General features: G+C 61.8%; 1 protein-coding gene across 2 annotated transcripts in view; it reads left to right on the forward strand.

Moving 5' to 3' along the window:
* Positions 1–16,947, forward strand: part of CHCHD6 (coiled-coil-helix-coiled-coil-helix domain containing 6) — a 126,654-nt gene extending 109,707 nt beyond the window's left edge. For both annotated transcript variants that reach the window (XM_032650283.1, XM_032650282.1), the window contains exons 7-8: positions 15,743–15,878; positions 16,763–16,947. In XM_032650283.1, coding sequence (XP_032506174.1) covers positions 15,743–15,878; positions 16,763–16,768 — 142 coding nt within the window. In that variant the 3' untranslated portion in view covers positions 16,769–16,947. The remainder of the gene's footprint in view (positions 1–15,742; positions 15,879–16,762) is intronic.
* Positions 16,948–17,142: the final 195 nt, after the last annotated feature.

Genomic DNA, 17,142 nt, shown 5'->3' on the forward strand with positions numbered 1-17,142 from the left:
TCATCCTAGGGCTTATTCTTCCAAGTCTGTTGCCTCCCTGTTCCGCCTCCCGAGAGGCAGCCCTGCTGAGGGCGCGGGACAGTCGAGCGGTTATTGTGTAGGTCTCAGAGCCCCTCAGATCCGGGCCCCGTGGACCAGGCTCCCGTCCCTCGGCGGCGACAAGGGCAGGGCTCTGCTGACCTCCCGGGACGCCGCACCGTCTCCAGGTGCCAGGTGCTGCAGGGCCAGGGCGGGGGCCCCAGGAAGGGTGATCTCTGCAGCCTCTGCCAGCACGTCCGTGAGAGGTTCGTGGTTACGTGTTAGCATCCCGGCAGCCTCCAGACCCCTGCGGGAAAGGCTGCAGGCTCTGAAGGGTCGGGGGCTCCACCCACCCCACCCAGGAGCTCTCTGTCCTGAGGGTCCACCTCCAGAGCAGCGGTGTGTGTGGTACGGGCTGCCCACGTGCCACCCTGGGGCTTCCCTTGCCCTCACTGCACGGCTGTGGGTCCAGGCTGGAGTGGACCCTGGTTGTATCGTCCAGGACAGGCCCTGTGTTCCTGGTGTGGCCAGACCGCAGAGAATCGAGAGCCACTACTCCAAGGCTTCTCCACAGTCCAGTCTCCGGGAAGCTGAGGGTGCAGACCCTGGGCCGTGATTCCTAGGAACTCTTTAAAGGGTCCCCAGCCCGTCACTCCCGCTGTTGCCCCCTGCCCCCACCCAACACACGCACAAATGAGGGGAGGCCGTGAGCCACCGTGTGGAGGCACCCCCAAAACCACAGGGCCCGTGGGTGGGCAGCCCCTCGCTGGCCGCAGCGCCGTCCTAGCTCGCTGCCACCGCCTGGTCAGCTGGACCCCACTGACCGTCCACGCAGCGCTTCCGGCAGACCGACCCCCAGCTCCTGCGAGACGCTCCTAGCGGGGTCGTGGCGCTCTGACTCTGGCTCTCCCAGTCTTCTGTGAGTTTCCCGTGGTGGATGGACCGCCTTTCAGGCGTCTCGTGAGGACAGTTGTCCCACTGCCCCGGAGTTTCGCTTGAGCGGACACACGATTTCCCTCCCCACCTGTCCTGCAAGTGGCCTGACCGGTGAATTGGCTCATAGCAGTCACCTCGGGGTCCTTGGCCCCAGCAGGGCTGGCACCGTCCCCTAGGGCGTCACTGTCACAGCCCTGCTTTTGTCAGAGCTGCGCTGAGGGAGTGTGCTGCCCCTTTCTTTCCTTTGACATTGTCTCCTTCGTCAGGTGAACGAGCTTCGACCTCAGGCAGGTACGAATTTCTGAATATGGGTTAGAAATATAAAATGGTTTAAAAGTAAAAAATACGGTCACCTCGGTCCTAGATGAGAAAAATGTGTTTATGACGCATGGTTCCTTGTTTTAAGGACACGACTGCTCAGATCTGGGAGTCGTTTTGGGAAGAGCGTGTATCTTGAACGTGGCTCTGGCGTTCCCAGGTGACTGCATGTCCCCCGCTGTGTCTTGGGTGATGCAGGATGCCAGCCGCAGCCGTCGGCGCTGTTTCCGCCTGGATCTTGGTTTCTGGTGGCAGGACGGCAGTGTTGGCGTGAAGCAGAGGGGGCCCTGGTCTCCCTGTGATGCCCCTTCCTCTGTGCCTCTCACTCTTCAGAGCCCCCCTCCGTCCAGGCACCGGGCATTGAGGCCCGGCACAGCCTGTGCCACGCCGACCACTAGGTGATCTTGAGCCAGGTTTGAGCACTCCCGGGCAGGCAGCCCCATCCACCCTGACCCAGCCTCACGATGTCAAGTCCTCCAGACACTGACCTACAGGGTAACTGAGATCCCCGAAGGAGGGCAGCACCGCGCGGTGAAACAAGGTGTGGCCACGTCTGGGGCCTGGCTGGAGGGTGTAGGGTGGGAACGATGGTGACAAAAGGCTCTTTGCTCTCAGGGTTTGTTGCTGTAGCTTCTGTGTATCAGCTCAAAACCATGTGCAGCTCAGTCCAAATGCCTACTTAAGCAAAGGCCAAAAGTCTGGTTGAAGCTATAACAGGAAAAATAGGGCTTTTATAATACAAAGCTTGCCATTTGTCTTGGATATAAAATTTATGACACTTTCCATATGGTAAAAATGAGCAGGGAAGCTGTGCTTATTTCTTCAAAGGTAGCAGAATGCATCTTGAGGAATTAAGAAAAGTTACGAAGGGTGACTGTTCGGGAGTCTGCATTCCAGAGAGGGCCAAACAGTGCTGGGTCGGGTGGGGACAGCTGGGCCCCGGCTTTCGCTTGGGGCCGATGTGGCAGGAAGTTGCCGGTGCTTAGGCCCAGGAGCCCACGTAGATTCCACATCAGGAAGGCCTGCCCCCTCCCCCGTGCGGTGTGTGTGTGCTTGGCCTGTGCAGAGTGGGTCACACACGACACCTCGCACGGTGAGCCCAGCCAGAGCGGGGGCCGCAGCTCCTGTGGGCTTGCGAGGCAGACGGGAGGGAGGCCCTGGCACTCAGCGGATGCTGCCTGTGGCCCAGGCACCTGGACGATGTCACCTCACTCGTTCAGCGGACAGGATCACGGGCAGTCGTGCCGCGAACGGGCTTGCAAAGGGGACAGCGTCAGTGGTCAGGAGAGGCCCGTTGCCCAGGCTGGTCCTGCCAGCCTCCCGCGTCCGCTGAGTCCACCCGAGGGGAGAGGGCGTGAGTGCCGGGGTCTGGGCCCTTTCTGAAGGCTTGGGAGGCTCTGAACTGATGGGAGTGGACGTGTTTCAGGATGATGGCTCTAGCGGTGGCAGATGAAGTGAGCCGAGCCCAGGCTGCCGTCCTGTCCTTGTGTGGCCGATTGCTGTTGCAGCCGAGTGTCTCTGCCCTGATTCACGCTCGTTTCAGCCTGTCGTACCAGCCTGTCTCTCAGTGTGTGTGCTTGCGTGTGCACGGCGGGGCGGGTGCATGCGCCAGGGGCAAGGAGAGAGGGTGCCTGTGACCACGGGGAAGGCAAGGGTCCCATCCTTCCCATTCCTGAGCAGCGACGGGACAGGTGGGGTGCCGGAGCCCTACGGTTGGTCCCATAGCAGATCCACCAGGATAGGCGTGCATTCGTTTGACGCTGTGAGCATCTTGATTTCTGTTTCAGACTTTTCAGAGAGAAGCATTTCTTTATTTGCTCCTAATTCAGCAAAGATTTAGCTCCTCCTTTGTGCACGTACCCCTTTGCTTTGCACTCCACACCCACCTGTCTTCGTCCCCTCTGATTATGTGTGTGTGTGTTCAGATATACGTGATAACTTGCAGTGCACTTGTAGAGTCCATCCAGATCTATAACGTGTGGATGTGGTGTCTGGACGTTGTTTGATTTGCTATTTACTGGAGCATCTTGAAGTCATCAGTGATGAAAATGTCCAGATGATTATGTCTCTTTACAGTTTTTCAAAATGAAAAATAGTGTTGTCTTCTGCTTAGAAAAACGAGACATGAATATTGTAAAAAATCAAACGATGCAGAAAAGTATTAAAGAGTTAAAAAAGCCCAAATTTCGCCCTGCTTGAGTTGTGGTGACGTCACTGTGAGCTGAGCACACACACAGTTGGACCTAAGTGGGCTCGTGGAAACACACGTCACCTCCCTCGTCCGCATTCTATGGGCCTGTGTCCATGTCGGTAAATGTGCATTTACATGTTCACTTTTAATACCACATTGTTATTCTGGAGGGTCAGGATTTATGTAATCGATCACTTACTGATGAATCCTGGGGAGTTTTCTGATCTTTTTTTACCAATGTAACGATAACTGCAACAAATAGGTTTATAGGTCGTCGTGCACTTACTTCAATGCTTGTGGAGGGAATTGTTGGGTCAGAGAACACACACACAGACACACGCACAGTGTATTTATACGTGTATATTTATGTGTTTACATTTTACTTACTCGCTGTCCAGAACAGTGGAGGTCCTGTACCAACTTTCACTCTGAACAGTGATGCTGGACGGTGTCCGTTTCCCCAAGCACAAGATTTTAACAATATTTCTCAAAAACATCTTTGCCAATCTCACAACCAAAACCAAACAAACAAAACCTCTGTTTTTTTTTTTTTTTTTTTTTTTTTGCGGTACGCGGGCCTCTCGCTGTTGTGTCCTCTCCCGTTGCGAAGCACAAGCTCCGGACGCACAGGCTCAGCGGTCATGGCTCATGGGCCCAGCCGCTCCGCGGCATGTGGGATCTTCCCGGACCAGGGCACGAACACGTGTCCCCTGCATCGGCAGGCGGACTCTCAACCACTGTGCCACCGGGGAAGCCCCAAAACCTCTCTTTTTTAAACTTCCTCATTTCTTCCAGGATCAGTGAGGTTAAACCCTTCCAGAAATTACTAGCTGTTTGCATTTCTTCTTTTGTGAATTACTTACTTATGGCCTTCGCCCTTTTTTCCTTATTAATTCTTTTTAAAAGGTCTTTGTGTAACAGTGTTATTAACCTTTTATTTCTGTTGTGACTCTTTTTTGAGTTTAATTTTTGCCCTTTGGAAGTTGATGGGGGGATAGGGACCCAGTGCATTTTTGTTGTTGTTAATGTTTCTGTTTGTGACTTAGGTTATGTCACAAAGGCCCTCCTTCCCACCATACCCATATTTTTAGGATGAGTACCGCTATGAGTTACTCCCCACTAAGGCGTGCACCACATGACCCCACTGTGGTTTCTTAGGTGTGGGGTGTGACGTACAGGTCCACCTTGGTTCTCTCCCAAATGGGGAGCCCTCTGTCCCATCAGCAGTGATGTGAAAGTCCACCGAATCCTGCGCTAACTCCTCGGGCCTGTTTCCGGACTCTCTTCTGGGGCCAAGCCTGCACGTTTTAGATGTGTATAAGACATATTACGCAGCTACACTAATTTAAAATATTAAATATCCATCAGAGCAAGTTCTTCTACCTTGGTGATCATTTTCCAACTTGCTTTTTCAAATGAATTTAGAATCACTTTGTCAAACTTTCCCTCTCCCGCTCCCAGCTGGAAAAAAAAAGGAAAACCTGGTGGGCTCTTTTTTGGGATAAATACATCCTTTTGAATACATTAAGTCCTCTCAAACTGCCATCCTTATTTTGAAATAATTTCAAACCGCTAGAAAGGTCACAAGAATAAGAACACTTGCCTTAAGCCAGGTACCCGATCGGCCACACTAGAGCCTGCCGCGTCTTCACTGCCTCCCTCTAGGCAAAAACACTGTCTTCCTGACATGGTGACCGGTTGCCGCTAAGTATTCTAGACCACCGTGTACCTCCCAGAACCGTGCTCTGTGACCACACACAGCTCTACCAGTCAGGAAACCCTCGCTGACTCAGCCGCAGGCCACAGGCACACCCCCAGCTGCCCACCGCAGCCCTTTCCTTTCTGGCCCAGGAGTTTGTGCTGCACCTCCGTGACCATCAGTCTCCAGTGGGGACAGTTCCTTGGTCTTTCTCTGTCTCTCGTGACCTTGACAGTCTAAAAGGGTACAGGCCTCTACTTCTGAAGGGTGACCCCAGCCTGGGTCCGCCCGATGTTTCCTCATGGCCAGCCTCAGGCCGTGCGTTCCTGGCAGGAAGGCCCCCCAAATGGTGCCGTGCCCTTCCTGGTGGGTCCCATCCGTCCACGAGGGATGTGGACCGTGAGCTGGTCACGGTGGGCCTGCCTGGTCTCTCTGCACAGGCTGTGTCCCCTTGTGCTTGATCCCTGCTCTGTGGGAGCTTCTCCAGGGTGTGTCCAGATCCTGATGCCTCAGCCTCGGCCTCCAGGGACTACTGTCCCCTGAACCAGCCAGCACAGTCGGGGTGGCCCATGGCGGTTGTTTACTTCCATCGTTTCCTCTACGTTTATGAATTGAATTAAAGGGAGAGTTTCCCTTCTCCCCCACTGAGGTGTTGGTGTGTTTGTTTATGTTAGGAAAGAGTCAGGGAGTCACAGTGCCTTGTTGGGTTGTAATAAATTACCTCGTTTATGTTGTTGTTCACGTGGCCCAGGATTCTGCCTTCAGACAGACTCTTCTGTCCTTCCGACGTGTGGCTTCACGCTCTGAGCGGCCTTCCCTCTCTGGCACAGGTGTTCCGGCCCCAGCCCCGGGATCAGCCGCGTCTCCACTCTGTTCTGTTTACTGCAGAGTGGTGCTTAGAAACCAAGGTCCGGGCGCCGGGCGTGCTTGCTGCTGCTGGGCTGTCAGTGTTCCCAGGTGCTCCCACAAAGGCACGCACGTTTACGTGTGTGCGTTTCCGCACACTCACGCGTACGTGTGTCTGAGCACGTGAAGCCCACACGGCTTCCCCGGGTTCCGGCACCAGGGTTCTTGCGGCTGCCCCACGCGTGGAGCTCCCTCCTCAACGGGCCTGGCTCCCTTGTCCTCCACGTGCTTCACCCTCACTTCCACTGCTCTGGCCGCTTCCCCGCCCTGGGCTGCACCACCCACTCCCTGCGGCCCCTCCGGCAGGAGGGCAGGAGGGCGCCCACCCTTGTGCTTTGTGCTCGGTGACTCCAGGCTGACGGGCAGCACAGCCAGCCCAGCACTGCACGGCTGGGGGCCGCGTCCACCGCCTCCTGCCTTTGTCTCCCTCTCCTCGGATCTGGTGGCGCCAGGGTCTTGCTGGACTCCGGGAACCGCAAGCGACTCTGATGCTGCTGAGGGTCAGCTGTGGTTCAGAGCGCAGATGGGGGTCAGGAGGGGGCTGACGGTCCCGGTGCTTCCTGCGTGGAGACTCCGGCCCCTCCCCGCCCTCGGCGACGTGTGAGGTGCGTGGATGGGTGACGCCCTGAGGCCCTTTGCACCTCCTGCGTCGGCGACAGTGGACGGGGGTGTGGCCCACAGAGCGAATCAGCCCCAGCGTCCAGAGACGCCCCTCAGAACACCCCGGGTCAGCCAGGAAGAGGCCCCTGCGGTTTCCAAATGTGCTGGGAAACCGTAGAGCGGGGGACGGACCTGCGAAGACCCCACCGCGCCAGCTCTGCACTAATCTGTTTCTTCACTGAGATTATGTGTCAGGTTTCAGCTGAGGGCACGTTTCTGCAGGCTGAGGGGGGGAAGCTGCGTGGCGGGTGGAGGGATAAGGTCTGCTGGGCCGGCGGCGGGCAGGACTTCGGGAAGGGTCTGAGTCAGTGGACGCAGGGGCCGGGTGGGAGGAGGCCTGTGGGGGCCGGACGCAAGGGCCGGGCAGGACCAGGGGTGGGGGGTGCCCAGGGGCTCCAGGCTTCGGCTTCGGTCCCATCACAGCAGGGACGAGGGGCAGCCCAGCCTCAGAGTCACTGCAGGGAAGGCCCAGGGAGGAGCAGCTGTGCCTGCTTACGTCACCAGGGGGTGTTTCTGCCTGAGTCTCACCCGACGGCGTCGGAAGTTAGTTCCTGCCTCTGTCCCTGTGTCCCCTGTCACCAGAGCACACCACACCACACCGCAAACCTCTTCGGGGGCTGGGAAACGCTGGCCGTCCTGCACTGAGGCTTACGCTCTCTGCCGACCTAACTCTGCCGCGTGTGGAGGGCTGTGTGGTCCGGCCCAGCCCAGAGGGAAGCTCCTTGGTTTGTTGGTTTCCAGTCGACACTGAGCTTCTGGCTGCTGCGAGGGTCCCACCCCCGGGGCTGGGCACGGGGAGGCTCCCCCAGGAAGTGGAGTCCAGAGGCAGCTGGAGAGCAGGCCCAGGGCCCACCCACAGGCCACAGAGGCAACAGGCTGGACCAGGCAGACATCTGGACGGTCAGGGGGACACGGTCTCCCTGGGCTGGGTCATCTGCTGAGCTCGGCGTCGGCGGGGACCCTGGACGCAGAGGTAGTAAGCTGGTCCCTGCCCGCGGGGCACTCCCAGTCCAATGGGGCCGCTCCGCGCAGGTTTGGCCCCAGCCGCCGGGCGCCCTTGTGGGTGTGAGCCGTGCCAGCCCCTCGTGGGTGAGCAGAGGTGACACAGTCGATCGGGGACACTTGGCTCCAGTCAGAGGGGCCGGGAGGACGGAGGCTGGCAGGGAGTGCACGCAGGACCTCGGCTCACACGGTGCCGTTGATGGCAGCCTGCCGCCAGGACACCAGCCAGCACCCGCCCAAGAAGTGGCCCTGTGTGGTGCCTTCAAAGGCGGCCACATCCCGGGGGCTTGGGAGCCAAGGAGCAGCCTGGGGAGTCACCCCTGCCGTGTCACCCCCACCGCAGGCGAAGCCTCAGTGTGGCCTCGGCTGCTCCGTGTACTGTGGACCGACAGGCAGGCGTGGACAGGCAGGAGGCCTGAGCCAGTGTTTGTGGCACCATGCTCTTCCTGGGGCCAGGGCTCTGCAGCAGAGGGATGTGGGCCGCGGTCCCTGCGGGGTCTGGGCCTCGGTGAGAACTTACATGAGAGCAGGAGGTGCCGGCCCGTCCCTGGGCAGCAGGCAAGTGGCCGGGCCTGCACGGGGAGGAGGGGGCACAGCAGGGCTTGGAGAGGCCCCCCAGGTGTGTCACAAGGAGGTGGGGGGGACACCCGCCAGCAGGTGCCGTTGCCCAGGAGACAGGGAGGCCTCGGGGAAGGGAAACCAGAGGATGCCGGCAGACGGGGTCCTGGGGGTCCTCAGGCGCTGCGGCTGCTGCTCCCTTCCCTGGAGCCTCCAGCCCCCTGGCCGCTGAGGGACCGTGAGGGTCCTGGTGTGGACCCCCAAGACCCCCGCGACCCACGCCTCCTTGGGCTGCGTCTACCCCACACGTCTGGTGAATCGGGAGGCTCCTCGGGGGGGACGTGTGCTTCCCCTGTGGCTTTTTCACAAAGGACCAAAGCCAGGAGCAGCCTCCCTGTTCCGTGCACGTGTGCATGTGTGCGTGCAGTGACAGTCCCAGGGAGGAATCCTGTCACTGGCTAAGCAGCCATGGGGGCCAGTTTGCGCTTCGTTTCCTCAGGAGCAGAGCTCTGCTAGGCCTGGGCTCCCAGAATAGCTGCCCCCCCGGGGGGGTCCCGTGTGGCCTCTGGCATCGGCGTGTCTCTGGGCCCCACCCGCCTGGGCTGAGTGGCACGCGGTCGGCAGCGGCCAGCGAAGCGGGTCCTCAGCGAGCAGCTGGTCTCGTCAGCCCCTGGGCCCTGGCCAGGCCGCCGCGGAGCCTGCCCCACGGCTCAGCTGGTCCTGACAGAGATGGATGTGCAGCTCCGTGGCACCCGCGCACCTCGCCTCCGAGCCGTGATAGAAAGCCTGCTCTGTGCATTCACCCCCGCCAGCGCATCTCTGAAATGAAGTGTCAGGAAGATGTCTGATGGCCCAGTTCCACACCAGCGGTGGTAATGGGAGAAGGCTGAGGTGATGAGATGTCGGTCAGTGAAGCAGGGCCCACAGAGGGACGTGCTTGACGTCGCACTCGGGCCTGTGCGCAGCCGGGCTTGTGTGAGCTCGGAGGGGGCCCGGCCCCGCGCTGGCACGGGCGCCCCTGCGGCCGCGCTGGCCGGTGTCGGCCCTTCCAGTTGGCAAACTTCTGGCTCCCCTGGGAGCCTGAATCCCATGTGTCTTTTGCTTCTTTTCTGTACCCTTGGTTCTTTTTTCCTTGGAATTTTGGGGGAATTTTCCATACTTGGCGTGGAGTTAAATGGACGCAGCGTGGAGCCAGATAACCGGGCTCTCATGCTGGCTCTGTGTCTCGCTGTGTGGCCTTGGGCAAGTCACCTAACCCCTCTGACACTGGTGTCCCCACCTGCAGGATGGGCTGCTGTGCCGGGTTAGGACCTGGCAGGGACTGGTCCTCAGAATGACCTGGACCTCAGGCCCGGCCTGAGATGCAACCTGGGACGAAAGGCCTCCCACCTGAGCCATTTACCGCGGAGCCTCTGTCACACAAGATGCGTGTTTCTGTCTGTCAGAAGGTGCCTGGTGAGCCGTCTGCCTCCCACTGACTTCTGCCCGTCAGCACTCAGCGCTTTCCTGCATGACCGGCTGCCTGTTTCCTGGGGCTGCTGTGGCCCACAGCCGGCTCTCTCTAAAGCTGGAGGGCTCCCGGGCGTTTGCTCAGCTTCTGGTGTTGCCGGGAGGCTTGGTGTCCTTGGCCTGTAGGCGCATCACTGCAGCCTCTGCCTCCGGCGTCACGTGGCTTCTCCTCTGGTCTGTGTCCGTGGTCAGTGTCTCTCCTCCTCTTAGGAGGACACCAGCCACGTGGGATCAGGGGCCTCCCTGCCCGACCGTGACCCCATGCTGACTAACGGTACCTGCCAGGACCCCATCTCCAATCAAGGTCACTTTCTGAGGCTCCAGGAAGGGCGTGTTTTGGGGGAGGTGCCCCTACCCGCTGGCCTTCACGTGCACAGCGGGTTCCCAGGGCCTTGTCTCCACACCTTGCCGCAGACGCCCCTTCTGGGCCGGCACAGCCGAGCGTCTCAGCTCTGCCACAGGAGAGCTGAGAGCAGTTCCCAGCCGCGGGCCGAGAACTTCAGACGGTGTGAGGGTCCAATTCCCTGGGGCCAGGGCCATGGCCGTGTCTTCCCTGCGGGGGTGTGGTTTCAGCCCTGTCCCTTTCACTGGGCTCCCCCACCCCCCATGCAGACCACACACCCCCGCCCCCGGGGGCTGCAGAGGGCAGGTCCCTCCCCAGTGGCCTTGGTGGCCTTGCTGTGTGACTCGGGAGAACGATGGGGGAGCATGCGCAGTTGCTCTTCCACGAAGCTGTGTCCCCCTCCGTCCTGGTGGCCTCGCGGCAAGGTGGCAGGGTGGTCCTCCAGGCCACGCCCATCATGGGCTCCCCTGCAGCTCCGAGCCGCCCCGGGCCCTGCACCCTTGTGGAGGCAGACTGGCCGTGGACAGGGGACCTCCCGAGTTCAGGATGGGGAGAGCAGGGCCGGAGAGAAGGGACAGACGCGGACAGGAGGGATTGCTTAGCACAGGGTCCAGCGAGCTGTAATCACCCCAGAAATGGGTTTGTTAACCTCCTTGGAGTTGCAGAAAGCTTTACGTTCTAGGACAATCAGTGCTCGCAGTGGAGAGGGTGGGCTATGGGGATGTTGGGGACAACGTGCCCAGTGTACGAGGTGCAGGAGGATGAGGGTGTCGGGTCCCTGTGGGCACCCACTGGGCCGCTCGTCCCGCAGTGACCACACCGGCCGTGAGTCTGGCGCAGAACTGTGGGAATAGCGGGGGCCCCACGTGGGGCTCGGGGGCATGCGTGGTGGGAGAGCGCTAGCGGAGCGGAGTCAGGACGAGACCTCCAGCCTCCAGGGACAGGTGGGCTGCGATGGGCCCCTGAGCAGGAAGAACCTGTGAGGCTGGACCGGGCGGTGGGAGCAGAGCCCCGGGCAGAGCTTCTGGGAGAGGAGAGCGGGCTGGGGGTGGGAGGGCCATGAGTAGAAGTGGTTTGGGTTTGCCGGGTTCCTAGACTCTGCAGAGATGAGTGTGTCTTCAGCAGAGAGTGGAATAGCGAAGGTACGAGAGAGAAGGGCCACTGGGACAGACCACCCAGGTGCTGGGGGAGAGAAGGGGTGGCTGATGGGGGTGCCCTTGGCCCTGCAGAAGGACCGCTCCTCTAGGTAGGAGGCAGGGGTAGTGAGGCTGGGATGCCGAGGAGGGGTGTCTGTGCCCTTAGGGTGCTGGTGGCCCTTGGGGGGCAGGGGGACGAGGAAGCAGACCCCAGACTGAGTGGGGAGTGGCACGGAGAGCTCAGGAGAGCTGGGCCCCAAAGGCCTGAGCACCAGAGGGGGAGGGGGCCCTTCTGGAAGGGTCACTGTGGCCCGGGGGTGGCGCTCTGAGAACCACGCAGAGCTGCAGCCGGCAGGGGGTGCAGAGGAGGCAGGACACGGGCGGGTTTGGCCTCCGCAGGCCTGAGCCAGGGGCCAAGAGGAGCGAGCGAGCGTCCGCGGGGACTGAAGGCCTCGGGGAGGGGGGACGCAGGAGCGGGAGGCGGGAGGACGAGCAGTGGCCTCTAGAGCCACCCAGGTGGGGTGGGTCAGGCCCAGGGAGAGAGAGGGTGACCGCTGTTTGGGAGTTGCAGTGGCTGTATCTGCGCTTTTCCGTTAGATTGCAGAGAAGCAGGCACACTATAGTTAGAAGGTAAGAGGGAGGCATCTGTGGGGGGGGAGGGGAGGCGTCTAGAGCAGCTCCCGGTTTCTGACTAGGTAGGTCACTGGGGTGACAGGGACTCCACTCACCAAGATGGAAACTAGGCGGGAAGTGGGTTCCCTGGCGCTTGCTGGTGAACGTGGTGAGGAATTGGCGGGTTGGGGGTGACGTGCTAGGCTGGAAGTCTCCAGGGAACCGGGAGTGGGGGGGTCCAAGCGTTGGAGTTTGGGGTGTGTGTTGTTGGGATCGGCTGGGGTTGGCCCTGGGGGGAGAAGTTTAGGGTGTTTGGGACAAAGGAGAGGGAGGAGGGCCCTCTGTGCCCACGCAGGTTGGGGGGGCCGGGTTCCCAGCGCGGGGTGCCTGTCAGTGAGAGCGACACGGCCGGTCTCCCGAAGCTGGCAGGGGCAGCGGGCAGTGGTCCGGAGCGCCCAGGCCAGCTCTTCCCTCTGCCTGGTTGCTGGGCAGTGTTGGTTCCTGGACAGAGGGAGGAGAGGGTTGATTCCTGGCTCGTGTGAGCCTTTTATCACAACTCTCCTTCTGGAAACGTGTCACTTCCACCAGCGGGTAGAGCTCGGTTCACAGGTGGCACTGGGGTCATGGTTTCCATTCCCAGAGGTGGCCACGGTGCCGAGGCCAGCTGGCCCGTGTGAGACCCTCACTCCCCACAGCGCCTGGTGGTCTCCGTGCCTGTCACTGTGCAGCCCTGAGGGCCGTCGGAGAGGAGGGCCGGAAGCTGGGTCCCTGAGTACCTGTGACACCGTCAGATGGCGGCCGTGTGGGTGTTGAGAACTGACCCCACAAGCCGGTGCTGGTCTGCGGTGCACAGTGGGCCCTCCTCGCCCCCGACCCTGAACTCGTAGCAGCACGTGGCAAAGCCCCCAAAACCTGTGTGCCCCCCACTGGCCCCCAGGGCACCTGCTTGGGGTCTCTTGGCTCCTTGGAGAAGGGACCCCATGATGGGTGCCTTAAGGTTCCTGGGAAAGGAGCACCATCGGGCCTGGGTGAGCCGTGAGCTGTGAAGCACCACACCTGGGCCCAGCCCCAAAGCCTCCCGTCGTCGCTCTTCTCTGCCAAATGCCTGCCCCGCTCTCCGCCCCCCCACCCCCGCACCCTGCAGGCTCGTGTCTGGCATATCAGCCCCTCATGCAGAGGAGGAGAGGCTGGCAAGCAAGGGGAGCTGACCTCTGAGTGGGCCAGCGTTCACCCCCCAGAGCCTCCCAGCCGGGAATCCTAACATGTCCCTCAGCTGCGGGGCAGGTTTTCTCTCCCTCCCTGGAGAGGTCACTGCCCTGAGTACCTTCCAGGCAGCTGATGAAGCTTGAGCCGTTCTGCATGCAGTGGACGGGCTTGCCGCGGCCCCAGCTGTGTGACCCAGCCTCACCTGCTCCCTGCCCCGTGCCGTTCACGGCCCGTTTGCAGGCAGACAGGTGAAATTTCTCGCGATTGACGTTTTCCTGACACCCTGTCTCCTCGTGTTGTGGCTGACAAACGCCAGCGCAGAGGCGTCCGCAGGCCCATGGGTGACCCTGGTGTGAGGGGCTGGATTCTGCTCGGCCCCTCCCTCTGTTTCTCCTGAACTGGGAGCCCCCTGGGTGCTCTGAGAGGTTTGCCCTCAGAACGCACAGGGGCCCTGGTCCAGGGACCTGAAGACAGAAGGTGGGGGGCGGAGTTAAGAAGCCACTGCTCTGCCCACTTACAGCCAGCGGGTGAGTCGCTTCCGCCATCGGTCTGGAGAGGGTGCGGCTCCAGGACGAGCCCCACATCACTGGCCAGGCTGCCGGCCGTCCTGCCCCCGGACGCCTCTTTCCATGAGACCTGCGGCTCTGATAGCTCTGCTGGCCGCACCGTCAAGGGCCACGGGTGGGGGGCTGTTCGTCGGGAGCGGGGCTGGATGGGAGCTGCTGCTCCAGGGGCCGCAGGGCCAGGCGAGCAGGAGGTCTGTGTGGGAGGACGGCCGGCGGGTGCCAGGACGGAGCCCGAAAGATGCGGCCTCGGGGACTCCCCGCCAAGGGCAGGTAGGACGGAGGAGCCCGGAGGGAAATGCAGAGGGGAGCTATTTCCAGGCGAGGGCAGCAGAGAGGAGATGCCCGTCCGGAGGCATTTAGAAGGCCCACCATTGGACGTGTCCGTGGCAGAAGGGTTTTCAACGCGGAGGGAGGGGCATCCTGCAAGCACTGGGCAGCCAGGCGGTCACCCCACTACAGCGGCAGACGGAACCCAGTGAGGGGACCCCAGGGCCCGGGAGGAGAGGGTGAGCCTGGGAGCCCGTCTGTTCTCCTGTGCGAAGGTCAGCGCCCAGGAGAGACACGTGTCCTCCTCAGGTAGGAAGCCTCCGAGCCCGTGTGCACTGTGCAGACAGGAGCAGGGCCGTGTGGCGCTGTAGGGCCGTTGCGTCCCCTGGCTGCGCCCTCAGGGCCCAGTGGAATCCTGGGTGGTGGGCAGGGCCTTCCGGGGAAAGGGGGCCGTTTCTCCCAGCACAGCCTTGACCTTTGGAGCCATGGACCTGAGCGTGGGCGTGGTGGCTGCTCCCCACCCTGCCTCCTGCCTGTTCAACTTGTAAACCCTCAGTTCCGTCCAAGCCATGGATCTTGACTGATCACGGTCACTCCCTCGTCAGGGATTGTCTGGGCGTGGGGGGCGGCGGTGGGAAGGGAGGGGGCTGCAGTGTGTGGTCAGCAGGCCTGAGGACCAAGCCCACACGCGGGGTCCGGAGTCCCGTGGGCATCGCTGCCGGGATGGTGGCACTGGGCGTGTCAGCCGCAGCTGGGTAACGAGAGCCGCTGAGCCCTCTGTTCCTGGTCTTAACGGATGGATGTGGGAGGCTGAGCTGTGTTAAAACCAGCATTCTAGCCCAGCACCTGCTGCAAGGCTGGACTTTTGAAAGTAGATCCGGGGCCGGGGAGCTGTCGACCTGCAGGCCCCGGGTGACAGGAGCAGGGGTCCTTCCGCTGCCGAGGCCTCCCCAGCGCCCGAGCCCGGGAGGGCAACACGGGGCCCAGGCTTAGCCGCGGCTCCGAGGTTCCTGGTGGACCTACCAGAAACCATGGAAACCCTGTGAGTGTGTGTCCCGGCGCCCCTGCATCCTAGTGTGGGACCTGGGCCAGCCACCTGCCTCCTCGCCCTCTGCTGCCTGGTTTGGGGTCGGGGCGGGCGGTGAGAGACGGCAACCCCGCCCAGAGCCGCGGGGAGCAGGGGCCTGAGCCCGCGAACGCAGGAGCTCGGCGGGGTGGGGGGCGGTGAGTGCATGTGCGTGTGTATGTGTGCACGCGTGTGAGTGTGAGAGGGTGCGTGTACAGGGGAGCATGTGTGAGGTCCAGAGAGGGGAGGGCGGGAGGGGCAGCGGGCGAGGCGTCAGGAAGAAGACCATGGCGACCAATGAGAATAAGCTTTATTTCCCTTTTTCATCTTTGTTTCGTATTTTTAAGAAGAGAACATAAAATCATTCTTCAGATGAATACGTTTAGAGTCTAGCTTTAGGTTCTAAACCTACCCTGATGAACAAAGAAAGAAAAAACAGTAAATTCCTCTAAAATGCTGCAGTGATATTCTCTAGGAAGTGAGAGTCTGAACACCTTAGTTTTTTTTTTAAACATTTTGTGTTTTTCCAGTTTTCCTCATCGTACATGTATTAGTTTTGAAATCAGAAAAACAGCTTTGGGGGAGACGATGGTGGCCCACACCCGGGCGGGAGGCGCCCTGGAGGCCTTGGGCGGGGGGGGGGGGGTCCCCCGAGGGCCACCTCGGCCCCTCTCTGGAGGGCGACCGGACGCCGCGGCCCCCATGCCTGGCCCGTGGTGCTGCCCCAGACTGCCTCCTCCTCTCCGCAGGCCCCGCAGGGTGGAGCCCGTGTGCTCGGGGCTGCAGGCCCAGATCCTGCGCTGCTACCGCGAGCACCTGCAGGAGGTGCTGCTGTGTGCGGACCTGGCCAAGGCCTACCAGCACTGCGTCGGCTCAGCGCACAAGGTAGGGGTCAGCTGCGGCCTCCCGCCGCCTTGGGCTCCGTGGCGGTGGGCGGGGAGGGGTCTGCGGGCGCCGCTAGGCCATGTCCGAGGTCAGCACTGGTCAAGTCAGGCCCTGCTGTCCAGGGGGGCCACCTGTCCTGACCTCTGCGCAGCGGGGGGTGGAGAGGCCAGGGTGCAGGGTAGGGGTCGTGGAAAGGGCCGGGCTGCCCTGTGGAAGGGGGAGAGCTGAGGGGGCAGAGGGCAGCCACTCCTGACGGGCTGGCCTGACAGGGCCCGGCCTTTGGTGAGTGGAGGTGGTCATGGTGGTCCGGGTGCCACACGCTCCCCTGCCCCACGTTGGGGGCACTGCAGGCTGTCCTAGAGGCCCTGCCCTGAGGCGTGGACCTCCTTCCTGACCCTCCCTGCCAGCTCCCCAAGGTCCCAGGCCCCGCCAGTCTCACCTCAGGAGCCTCCGGCTTTAAAGGGTCCCCGAGAGCACTTTGCTCCTGGGAGCTGCCGGGCAGCAGGGAGGGAGCAGGTCTTAGACGCAAGGCTCCTCCCCAGGGCTGCGGGGCGAGCTCCAGCCCCACGAGGTGCTGTGTCCCACGGGCCAGCGCCTGGGTGTGAGGGCTCTCCAGGCGGTTTCACTCCGAGCTGAGAAGAGAACAGAGGGGAGACCTCGAGGGGCGAAGGAGAGCTGCGTCTCCAGGCAAGACCGTGTGCACAGGGTGCAGATGGGGGGCCACGGGCACGTGCTGTGTGGGCACCGGGCATGGAGGTGAGGAGGCCGCGTCCAGGCCTGGGGACCCACGGGGTAGGACCCTCTCCGTGAAACGGGCCCTCGTGGAGCAGAGCCTGGGGGACACGCACGCTCCTGGTGGGCCTGAACTCTGTTCTCCTTTGTAGGGTTGACGCAGGCCCACTCCGGGCCTGGCAGTGACTTGGAGCCTGAAGAAGGGACCCGCTGTGGGACCACAGTCCAGAGACCGCAGGCGCCGGCACCCCTGCTGGCACCGCCGATGCCCCCGTGCTGGAGAAGTAGCATGTGTGCCCCTGTCCGCAGACAAATAAAGCAGGTGTCCTCGTCTTCAGTCGTGTCTGGGCTGCCAGGCGGGCCTGCTGCCGCCTCCGTGCCTGGAGCGCGGCCCCAGGTCAGGCTGGAGGACGGGCACCCGCCGGCGCCAGTGGGGCAGGCGGGTGCGGGCCTGGCCGTGCCCAGAGCAGGCGGAGGTGCGCGAGGGGAGCAGCTCCTCGTCGGGACGCAGCAGGGGAGCGGGCCAGCTTCC

Source organism: Phocoena sinus, chromosome 11, assembly GCF_008692025.1.
Source record: "Phocoena sinus isolate mPhoSin1 chromosome 11, mPhoSin1.pri, whole genome shotgun sequence".
Lineage (NCBI taxonomy): Eukaryota > Metazoa > Chordata > Mammalia > Artiodactyla > Phocoenidae > Phocoena > Phocoena sinus.